The sequence below is a fragment of the Sebastes umbrosus genome, chromosome 13, assembly GCF_015220745.1.
Source record: "Sebastes umbrosus isolate fSebUmb1 chromosome 13, fSebUmb1.pri, whole genome shotgun sequence".
Taxonomy (NCBI): domain Eukaryota; kingdom Metazoa; phylum Chordata; class Actinopteri; order Perciformes; family Sebastidae; genus Sebastes; species Sebastes umbrosus.
Window position 1 is genome coordinate 16,978,467 of NC_051281.1, and position 12,012 is coordinate 16,990,478.

General features: G+C 39.5%; 2 protein-coding genes across 5 annotated transcripts in view; both read right to left on the bottom strand.

Annotated features, from left to right (window-relative positions):
- zmp:0000001200 (dedicator of cytokinesis protein 9) overlaps positions 1–4,431 on the bottom strand; it is a 111,050-nt gene extending 106,619 nt beyond the window's left edge. The window contains exons 1-2 of one of the 2 annotated variants that reach the window (XM_037789447.1): positions 4,259–4,431; positions 3,979–4,125 (exon numbers count right to left, since the gene is read on the bottom strand). In XM_037789447.1, coding sequence (XP_037645375.1) covers positions 3,979–4,125; positions 4,259–4,273 — 162 coding nt within the window. In that variant the 5' untranslated portion in view covers positions 4,274–4,431. The remainder of the gene's footprint in view (positions 1–3,978; positions 4,126–4,258) is intronic. The other variant, XM_037789444.1, reaches the window with a different exon arrangement.
- Positions 4,432–7,273: 2,842 nt separating this feature from the next.
- LOC119500323 (FERM, ARHGEF and pleckstrin domain-containing protein 1-like) overlaps positions 7,274–12,012 on the bottom strand; it is a 67,557-nt gene continuing 62,818 nt past the window's right edge. For all 3 annotated transcript variants that reach the window (XM_037790006.1, XM_037790004.1, XM_037790005.1), the window contains 3 exons: positions 11,205–11,312; positions 8,578–8,729; positions 7,274–8,487 (listed from right to left, as the gene is read on the bottom strand). In XM_037790006.1, coding sequence (XP_037645934.1) covers positions 8,406–8,487; positions 8,578–8,729; positions 11,205–11,312 — 342 coding nt within the window. In that variant the 3' untranslated portion in view covers positions 7,274–8,405. The remainder of the gene's footprint in view (positions 8,488–8,577; positions 8,730–11,204; positions 11,313–12,012) is intronic.

Consider the following 12,012-nt stretch of genomic DNA (forward strand, 5'->3'; position numbering starts at 1 on the left):
GGAACCACAAAGAAACACAAATCAACTACAAAGAGACGCAAAACAACTACAAAGAGACAAAAAGTGACCAAAGAGAGACAAAAAAACAACTACAAAGAGATGTAAAGTGACCACAGAGACACAAATCAGCTATAAAGAGACACAAAACAACTGTAAAGAGATGCAAAGTGACCACAAAGAGAGAAAAAAAACTACAAAGAGATGCAAAGTGACTTCTCTGACGTAGCACCCCTCCTACGTTGACATGTCTGTGTCGATTTTGACTGTTAATGTACATTTTACTATAGCCAAGAACCAGGGTTTTAAATGATGAATTTACAAATGTGACCCCTCCCCCCCAGTTTAAACGTTTCTTAACCCACCCCTGCACATATCTGCACATTAGTTTACCAACAAATAAACTGCTGGATTCCTGCTGATACTAAGACAAAAACAAAAGTCCACCGCAGAGTTTCCACAACTTAGTTCAGTCCTCCTTAAACATGTTGATTTCCCAACACGCATTCTTGTCTCCATTTGTGCTCTCCTCCCTCAGGCGTCTCTGGCAGTGCACCAGAGTAAGAATGAATAAATAATACGAAGGTGTGGTTGGATGTCTGGGATCCTGACTCAGGATTCCATTTCCCTGACAGAGAGCCTGGACGGTGTCCGTTTCGGTTACCTAGCAACGTCTTCCAGGAAAGCTGGAACAATCAGCCGGAGCACCAAACACCCAACACACTCAGACGCAACAAAAGGGCCGACTCCTTTTTCTTCCTGAGCTCTGTGAAAAACTGATACCAAGGAGGTATACTGCAGGTCCTCGTCGCCCAGATGTTCCAAAGTGGACGGTCAAATTCAGCATTATGTCACTTTCACTGGACACTTTATATGTGTCTGAAGCATGAAATTGAAGCCACATGCTTTCCCTTGTGAGGAGGGTATTATGTCATCGCAATGAAACTGATGCTCTCATTGACACCAAGTACAAAACACCTTGATCAGGCACTGATTCGTTGCAGACTTTCCAGGAAATAAGCCCACTTAGAATAAATGGAACAAATGCTTGAAAGTGACGTTTTCACCAACATTTTGGCATTTCAACAAAGCTCACAAAGTGAAGTTAATGTGCTATAAATTGCAAGCAAGAGAGATAGTTGTATGGTGCAATAGCCACCTCAAATTTTTACAAAATCTCACGTCAAATCAACCTCTCCCTCCCCTTCTTTTTTACACATTTGTAGGTCAAGGCCACTCCGTAATATGACCTGTAGTTTTTCATTCAGAAAGCCCAAAATGTGCTCCCACCCAGCTGATCCAAAAACAGCTGGACTTCAAGAACTTTGTGGCCATATATCAACACTCACTTGACCATGTATGAACTGCAAGCAAAAGATAGTTGTATTTTACATTGTGCTATATGCAAAAGTCCACCTTTCTTGAGGCCTATACATGCGTCTTTCACAGACAGACACCCTCATTCATTCACTCCAAATCAGTCTCTTTCACACATTTGTAGGTCAGGGTGACACATGCCATAATATGACCTGCACTTTTCATCCAGGAAGCCCACATGTGCTCCCACCCAGCTGATCCAAAGTCAGCTGGACTTCAAGAACTTTGTGGCCATATATCAACACTCACTTGACCATGTATGAACTGCAAGCAAAAGATAGTTGTAAGGGCTTTTTTTTTTACATTGTGCTATATACAGAAGTCCACCTTTCTTGAGGCCTATATATGTCTCTTTCCCAGACAGACACCCTCATTCATTCACTCCAAGTCAGTCTCTTTCACACATTTGTAGGTCAGGGTCAAACACACACCATAATATGACCTGCACTTTTCACCCAGGAAGCCCACATGTGTTCCCAGACCAGCTGATCCAAAGTCAGCTGACTTTTTGCTGAAAATGTGCATAAAAGCAGATGACTTTCCACAAAGGTTTAAACCAGGGCTGCCCAAAGTGGGGCCCGCGGGCCAAAGTTGGCCCGCCATAAGGTTTGATTTGGCCCGCCAGATGTTTCTAGCAAATTTATTTTTTTTAATTAAAAGACCTGCGGGATAGCTGGCGATTGTGACTGACTTTACTCTCTTTTGGAGGCTCAGTTTTAGAGCTACACAGGTATCATATTAAACTAGAACCTAAGGAATCCATTGAAACCAACCATGTCATACTTGTCAGGAAGGAGGCTAAATAACGCTCCAAAGTTAGACTAAATTTTGGCGAGGAAAAAACGGCATCGGCAATTTTCACAGGGGTCGCTTGACCTCTGACCTCAATATATGGGAAAATGGGTTCTAAGGGTACCCACGAGTCTCCCTTTTACAGACATGCCTACTATATGATAATCCCATGCAGTTTGGGGCAGAAACATGCAGTTTTTTTATTGCATGCAGTATAAATGTGTTATTTTCGCATATTCTAAAAAATTGTGTTTTTGAATATTTCTGCTGGGGTCCATAAACAGTCTTGGAATTGCATAGATTGACTGGAAATGAGCCCACTTGTATGCAGCAGGTACAGTAGGTTTTAAGGAGTTAAGGGGACTGTTTGTAACTTTTTTAAGCATATAAATGTACCGGGTCGGGACACATGCGCGCTCGCTCGCGTGCGGCTGAAGTCTCTGCTCCGCTGCCTGCTTGCCTTCACGCACACGTTCTCGCTCCACCTCTAGATGTGCATGCGCGCTCACTCCACACTGCAGAAGAGTAAGTTTAGCTCTGAAAGTATCTAGTGAATGTACAGTGGACGTTTATGCAGAGATAACTGCTGCAGCTCCTCCAGACCAACAGAGGTTTTCCGTGTCTTGTGAAGTGACGGGGCTCTGCAGCGAGAAACGTTATCACCGGCACCCGGTCGGAGACGGTAATGTTTCTCTTCCTGCAGCGGGGCTGAAGCAGGAGGAGAAACGTTACCGTCTCCGACCGGGTGCCAGTGTCTCTCTCCGGCTGCGGTCGGAGGCGATAACGTTTCTCTTCCTGCTTCAGCCTCAAAGCCAACACTAGGATCAGCATTGATTCATGGAGAGACCTTCGTCTGGTCAGCTAACATTACTGCCAAGCAGGTGAAATATAAAGTGATATTGTGGTTTTAGCTGACGTGTGTCGCCTCACTGTTTTGAGTGATGCTCGTTCATGTCTATTTAGAGCGAGCCCGACGCTGACTTCCGTTGACTTAACGGCCACAGGTGTCGCTGTTAACAAGCATTTCTGATTCATACAAACAGTCCCTTTAAATATGTAAAAGTTTAAATAATATTCTATTTGGGGAACTTGGGATCCTACTACCATTTTGCATCTTAACAATACAATACAATACAATACAATACAATAGGTGTATGCTTTTGGCCCGTGGCCCACCATTAAAGGTCCCATATCTTGCTCATTTTCAGGTTCATACTAGTATTTTGTGTTTCTACTAGAACATGTTTACATGCTGTAATGTTAAAAAAAACAACTTTATTTTCCTCATACTGTCGGCCTGAATATACATGTTTTTACCCTCTGTCTGAAGCGCTCCGTTTTAGCGCATTTCGAGGAATTGCGTCGAAATTGGAACAGAATTGCGTTGCTAGGCAGCAGCTTGGGTACTTCCTGTCAGCTGATGACATTCACATACACTGTAACAGTAAATTAACTGGGACACATTTAGAATCTCTACGTTTAAAACCGTGTAATAGTTTAAATATTGTATATTTGTGACATCACAAATGGACAGAAATCCTAAAGGCTTGTTTCAAACGCACAATTTCTGAATACGGGCTGTGTGTATTTCTCCATATATTGAGCGTTTTGATAGTTTAACAGTATTTATATAGCACTTAAACCTGCTTTATAATGTAAAAGACATGAACATCTCAATTTTTACAATATGGGACCTTTAAGTTCCAGTGTTGGCCCTAAAAGGGAAAAAGTTTAGGCACCCCTGGTTTAAACAGACCGACCGATGTGATGGCATGGTAGAAGAGGAGAAGAGGAGTTAAGGTGTGTACTCACAACTAGCACGGACGTCCTCACCACCTCAGACACACTTTGCCTGAGCTCCGCCGCGGTGCCAGGTTTGCCCAGACCTCGCGTAAACCTCCTGGTCTCCGGATGCGCTGCTGGAGTCGCCATCGTTACGCACCGCTTTGCATCAATGACCTGTTCAATCCACAATTTAAAACGAAGCGAGGTTTTAGAAGGAAATCATCACCAAACGCCAGAGAGCAGCACTTTGAGTTTGAAGCTGGGTCATGTTGTGGTGGTGGTTTGGCTGCTGCTGATTCACTCCCACCTCTCTCGGTCTCATACTTTCACTTTGGAAAGTCAGCTCGTGCTGCGTTTATTCCGGCGCGCTGCCTTCTTCCATCGGGTCTGTTGTTGTCATAATAAAGTATCCTCTTGAGGAGTGTTTCATTGGCAATCCAGCGACAGACAGGAGGTGTATAATCTGGTTGTCTCCTCGGAGCACTCCGCCCCTTACCGGTTTAAAGGCCTGCCCACTGCTGGCTGAGTGTGTGTGTGTGTGTGTGTGTGTGTGTGTGTGTGTGTTTGGACTTTGGACTGCAGCCACTTTAACAGTCTGAGTGACTGAACCACTGTTTTCATATCATCACCACAATAATCACAACTCTGGAGGGCATGTTTTCTGGAGTGTCACTACCTTTGTGCCTTCTGGCATTTGAAAAAAAAATGTTTTGAACTCATACTAGAGCACATTTTCATAGAATAACCAGATAAAATCTTTATCTTTATCTTTTATTCGGATCTCCATTAGCCCAGCTATTCTTCCTGGAGTCCACTTTAATCACTTTGAACTGTTAGGCTACATCTCAGTACATAATCACATTACAATCTTTACCAACAATGACCACAACGTCAAAAGCAACAGCAACAAAACACAACAATATTCAAGACACAAACCAACACACAACACAGGACCTAGGTTCAAGTTAATACTATTCACAGAGTATAGATGTAAATATGATTAATTTGTGGTTGGACCATAGCATATTATGTCAAAATACAAAAACATACAAAAACAGAACAAGCAACACCTTATTTTACCATAAATATTAACAGGACTTTGTATTTATCCAACATTAAACCTTTTATGATTTGATGTTAGCTAAATATCAGCAGACACAGAGAGCTGTTCAGCTCTATGTTAAAAAAAGTGGGTTAATAATTAATGAATGTGCTGCTAAATACATTTAAATCCAGAGGACAGATGGTAATTTTGTAATGGGTTATGTATGAATAATTGTGATGTGTTTTGTTTTTTGTCTGATGTGGTTGTCTTACTTGTCTGTTTGTCTGTCTATGGTAACAGTATGTCTGTTGTATGTGTACTTTTTCTCAAACTGAGCTGCCTATGGATGCAAAATGAATTTAAGTGCAAACTGACAATAACGTTGTATTGTATCGTATCGTAATATCGAGTTTCAAGCTGGTTCACTGACTTTGTATTACAACAAGATATCATATTAGACTCACTATTAAGCCTTCTTTTATTTGCATGTAACGTCAAAGTTGTGATTTCGATCCAAAACTGAGCTTTGATGCTATATAGGACACTTATATAGGGCACTTTCTGATATTGGAGGGGAAATATTTTGGTTAAAACAACTTTATTGAGTTTTTATCAGGGCTGTCAATCGATTAAAATATTGCATCGCGATTAATCGCATGATTGTCCATAGTTAATTGTGATCAATTGCAAATTAATCACATTTTTATCTTTTCAAAATGTACCTTAAAGGGAGATTTGTCAAGTATTTAATACTTTTATCAACATGGGGATGGACAAATATGCTGCTCTATGCAAATGCATGTATATATTTATTACTGGAAATCAATTAACAACACAAAACAATGACAAATATTGTCCAGAAACCCCTCACAGGTACTGCATTAAGCAAAAAAATATGCTCAAATCATAACATGGCAAACTGCAGCCCAACAGGCAACAACAGCTGTCAGTGTGTCAGTGTGCTGACTTGACTATGACTTGCCCCAAACTGCATGTGATTATCATAAAGTGGGCATGTCTGTAAAGGGGAGACTCGTGGGTACCCATAGAACCATTTTCATTCACATATCTTGAGGTCAGAGGTCAAGAGACCCCTTTGAAAATGGCCATGCCAGTTTTTCCTCACCAAAGAGTAGTGTAATTTTGGAGCGTCATTTAACCTCCTTCACAACAAGCTAGTATGACATGGTTGGTACCAATGGATTCATTTGCATTTCTTCACTCTAGCTTTAAAGCTGAGCCCGCTACAATCTAAAAATTGCATGTTGCATTCATGCGTTAAAGAAATTAGTGGCGTTAAAACAAATTTTGCATTAATGCGTTATTATCGTATTAACTTTGACAGCCCTAGATTTTAGTGGTTATTATGTCATAAGATTTTAAGTGCGTTTTTTAGTATAGTGAGGAAAAGAGGTACTTTTTTAATCGCCACACACTCAGATCTCTACAGATTAATTTAGTGAGCAGACGTGGTGCCTAAAACAGAATATCCAAATTGCTTTGCTTCATTTCATACACATTAGGGCTGTCACAATATCAGATTTTCACTTCACGATTATCGGGGCCAAAAGAATTAACGACAATGATATTATCACAATATCTATAGAAAATTTGAAAAAACTAAATAATGCTATCAGTCAAGACTCAAGTTCATATTTAAGTTTGTTTATAATGTGTTTTGTCTCTTTTTTGTCAAATGAATTGCATTAAAAATACAAGCGTAGCAAGGTGGAGAGAGTCTGTAACCATAGCTGTAAATATAAAATTATTTAAGAGTCTGCTGGATTATTTACACAATACTATCATATGTGGATTATTAACAGGATATCAGTATTTCATTTTTAAATATCACAACACCCCTAATACACATTTTTTCTATGTTACTTTCCTTCTTTGTTGACAAATTCTGAATATTTCTCACATTTTTGTCTTCAAATTGAGGGTAATATGACTGTTTTAGCATGCTGGTAAAACAGTGCTGGTACAGGCGCTGGTCTCCTGCTGTCATGAAGAGCTAAATGCAGATTTAGAAGAATTTATGAATGCATAAATTATTAGAGTACACTCACTGTTCAGAACAAAACAGGGCTTTGCTCTCTATTGCCTGTATGACTAGACACAAATATAAAGACACTGTGGTTATGGCTTGACTGAACCAAAAGATCAATGATGCCATCTGTAGGTCAAAGCTGTAAGCACACCGAAGAGCTGCCTTGCTGTACATGAAACATCACTCCAGCCTCTTGAGCGTTGACAAAAACACAAGTAACACAAATCTAAGTTTGAATAAGTTTTTTTTTTTTATTGCTTTCATTTCCAAAGAGCTCTCTGTTGTCTGAAGAAAAAGCAAAACGTTGCAGTTCTAAGCAGAACTGAGGTTTTCCATTTCATTTGCTTAACTGCAAAACCCTGTTCAAATGCATATTATTTCCATTCATGTAGACCCATAAAAAGATCTGGTATCTGTATACAGGAGGCAGCCTAGTTCAGCGAGGGCAACGGCGCTTGGAACTGAAAGTTTCTATTTTGTTTCACACGTAATCTTTAAAGCTTTCAATAACACTCACCTTCATAATACAATGATTATGAACAAATCTCACATTTTCTCACAGAGCTGAAGGGGAACTTTAGTTAGTAAAAAAAAAAAGCCAAAAAAAAGCAAAACAGTCTGAGACGTATTCATACAACAAATATCAGCGAATAGAATATTTACTTTACTTGAAATGGCATTAATCTGGCAGCTACCCCTGGCCACATTGTGATCCATCCTAGGGTTATGTCAATAATACAACAAAATAATTTCATATTTTCATAATTGTTTTAAAACAAGAACACATTGTGCTGGGCCAGGTGTGAACAGAGCATCGACCTTTAAAGGGTGGCCTGTTTTAATATGATTTAAAATGTCATGGTATACAGTCTAAGGAGACACTCCCCAATGTAACAAAATAGCATTAAAAAGTCCAGGACATTGATATATAAACCAGTTTGGCACTGAAGTTGCAGGACATTTTCAAAGCAGCAGTTTTCAATAAGATGAAAAAGTAGACAAAATCGTTATGACAATGCAGTGACAGTTTAACCATCTAAGAAATAATGCTGAATATCTATACCAATATGTTCCTACTGTAAGAACAACCAATGACAAAATGTAAAACCAGAAAGATAGGAAGTGGTTCAGACCATTAGAAAACAGTATAAAATGACATCCTTAAAAAGAGGTTTCAGAGTTGAGAGTAAAAATGCCAAAAAATGCAGTCTCTGATGCAGTCTAAACCAGCGGACATGTCACCATTAAAGCATTAAAAAGCACCAAATGTGCATGGACACATGTACAAATGTCCCAGAAATGTGTAGAAAAGAAAAGCAAAGAGTCTTGTCCTGAAGGAGATGGCGTGTGGACACAAACTCAGTGAGGGTGGGACTCTTTGCTGTTCAGGATGCGAGCGCCGCTGGAGGGGACTGTGGCGCTGCGGATGACCTCCATCCACCTGTAGGCAGAGAAAGACTTTTTTAATCAGACAACCAGGACTCAACAAAACTGAAAATATATTTATCATCTGGATGATTAAACTCGGTACCTCTCAAAAGTGTATTCGCTCTCCGATCGGAAATAGTAGACGTGGGACTTGAAATGCAGTTTGAAGACGTAGTCCTTGTGGATGTTTTCAGACTCTGAGGGGATGGTGACTGAGTAACCCAGCAGAGGAAGGCTGGCCAGTGGATAATCATCCTGAGGAAAATAATACAAATTTAAATTGGTCTGTTAATGATTGCATCAACAATTTGGAATAAAAGAAAAACAAAACAGTTCATTTAAAAAATGATAATTGCTCCCAACAAAACAGTACAGCAGAAAACCATGAGCAACATAGCCAGCGGTGGTTGAAGGATCCTTTATTTAAAGGGATAGTTTGGGTGTTTTGAAGTGGGGTTGTATGAAGTACTTATCCATAGTCAGTGTATTACCTACAGTAGATGATGGGTCAGCACGCCCCCAGTTTGGAGAAGCAGACAGGAGTTACCACATGGAAGCAAAACAATGTACTGCTGTGGAAGGGGGCAGCAGCCAAATGTATTTTAACCACCTAAAAGAAAGGTTCTCCTAAATAAATCAATGTCTAAGTGTACGCTATATTTAGAATATTTTTGCCGGTTTATCTTGCCATGAGACAGTAATACAGTCTATGTTTCTGACGGGGTACTGAAGCCGTTATCTCGCCAAAGCAACCAGACTCCATTGACAAAAACAGTAATTCTATCTCGCAGAACACGGGAGTTGCTGGTCTACCGCTGCCTCGATCGGTTATCTTGTTTGTGTTATTGTGTGGCTTTAGTTAGTTCGGATTCACCAGTCACACAATAACACAAGCAAACTAACCGATCGAGGCGGCGGCAGACCAGCAACCCTCGTGTTCTGCAAGGTGAAATTACAGTATTTTTTTCAATGGAGTCTGGTGGCTTTGGCAAGAGCATAGATGGATACAACGGCTTCAGTTCCCCGTCTAAAAAGGATGTCTGAAGGCAAGGTAAAACAGTGAGAATATTCTAAATATAGCCTACACTTAAACTGATATAGATTCTTTTTTGGTGGGCCTTTCTTTTAAGTGGCTAAAATACGTTTTGCTGCTGGCCCCTTCTCCAAGCTGGGGGCGTGCTGACATCTACTCTAGGTAACACACTGACTATGGATAAGTACCTCATACAACCCCACTTCAAAAACAGCAGAACTATCCCTTTAAATAAGTAGGTATCAAAAGTGAAAGTACTCATTCTTGAAATTTTCCCCGCGTCCGATATATTTTCATATATGACATTATTAGATTAATACTGATCCTTTAATATGCAAGCGGCGTTTTACGGTTGTAGGTGGTCAAAGTGAAGCTAGTTTTAACTACTTTGTTAACAGTTAGCTAGTTTAGTTCAGTGGTACCCAACCTAGGGGTCAAGGTTCCCTCAGAAGGTCACAAGATACATCTGAGCGGTCAAGAGCTCATTAATGAGAGAGGAAAGAAAAATACATGTTTTGCAACACAAATCTGTATTCATGTTTTTGGAATCTCCTCAAATCTTTGCTGTTTTGTTAGTATTGGGTAGTTTTACCTCTTTGAGCCTTGAACAGTTATTTAAATGAAACCATTTGAGAAGTTCAGAGGGGAAATGTCTCTTTGGTGGAACTGCTGACAACTCACAGACACAGTGAGGAAACATGACTACAACTAGACTCTGCTTTATTGTTAAAGGGATCACAAGCCAGAAGGTTGGGAACCACTGGTTTAATCTAATAAATTGCAATGTATTTTATAAACTTGTAAAATCTAATTCTGTAAAGTGAACAGCAACGACAGCGGTCTGATGAATGTGGTAAAAAGTACAATGTTTGTCTCAGAATTGTAGTGGAATATAAGTATAAAATTAAGATAATTAAGTACAAGTACCTCAAATTTGTGCTTAAGCACACTTCTTGAGTAAATGTACTTAGTTACTTTCCACCACTGGACATAACATTAAGATTTTCTACTGATTGAAAAGGTGCCAGCTGAAGCTACAACTTTTTGCACCGAAACTTTTTACAAAACACAACTGTTTGATGTCAAAAAGTAACATTTTACACTAACCCTATTACCCTACATACTATGTCATACTGATGATACATTTTTATATTTGCTTATTAAATATTTCTTAAAAACAATTTTTAAACTTACAAAGTGCTACACAGGCTCAGTTCCTTATTACAACTGCTATCCATCTCCTTTAACAAAAATAAAAATCAGTCCTGAACTGCATATTTCTCTAACGTCACACTGACTTTCTCATATTTTAAACAACTTCTGAATACTTTCAGGTAGTAATTTCTCCTTCTTTTAAAATCTACTAAGTCATTTAATAAACAGTGAAGTCATTTGTTTTCGATAAGTAGTTTTGTTTACAGCTCTTATAGCTCTCTTTTGATTGAAAATCAAACTTGGTTTCGAAAATTTAAACAGCCGACAATTTTTTTCTAGGGGAAGAAGTGAGATTTAAAAAAAAAAAACTGCAACGCCTGCAAACCTCCATCATAACACGAAGATTTGACATTCTGCACAGAGATGTGACGCCCTCGAGCCCAGCGGAGGGTAAACACAACAGAGTGAGGAGGGGAACGGACGTGGGAGAGGCTGCGATGTGTTCACTGGACAAACAGAGTGGAGAGTTGAATGTTCATCACCTGGTGAGACTTGTAGAAAAACAGGCTGAAGTTGGTGAAGACCACCCAGAGCTTCTGCCAGCCGTTGCTGTTCTTAAACTTCCTCAGTAAGTTTCCAGACAGCTGATTCTACAAAGACAAAAAGGAACACGTTTTACATCTAAAACTTTATCAATCCATACACATTATAATAACACTAGTAGTTAGATTTTTGACTAAAAATGTGGAAGAAGGATTCATAAAATAAAGGATATGTCTGGTGATATTCTAAATTTTTTCTTATTGTTAACAAATAGCCATAAAAAGCCCAAAACCAACAGTGAACTGATCCTCCAAAGCCTCATAAAGCTTATTCCTCTGTGCCATAGATCTCACTAAAAACACATTAAACCTGCCGTAAGCAGAATGTTTTTGGCATCATTGGGCACAAATTCCATAATAACCTTTCAGCATATTGTAATTCAAGTGTTCTGAGAGATAACTAGACTTCTGCACCTCCTCATGGCTGTTTTCAGGTTTTGACCAATCACAGGTCATTTCAGAGAGAGCGCGTTCCTATTGGCTGTTCATTCAACGGAGGCAGCTGTCAATCACTCGTGAACTCCGATCAAATGGTCAAACTAGGCAGCGCTGATTAAATATGAATCAATATTATGTTACTGTAATGCCTATTTCTCACCTCAAATGTTTTCATAAACATCTTGTAGTGTACTGTTTAGCTGTAAAATGAGAAAGTTTGCTTTTACACCGCTGATGGGCGGTGCTTGGTATTTCCTCAACTGATCTCAACAAGGCTGCCGGGTCACAAACTTTAAGATAAGTTAAGATA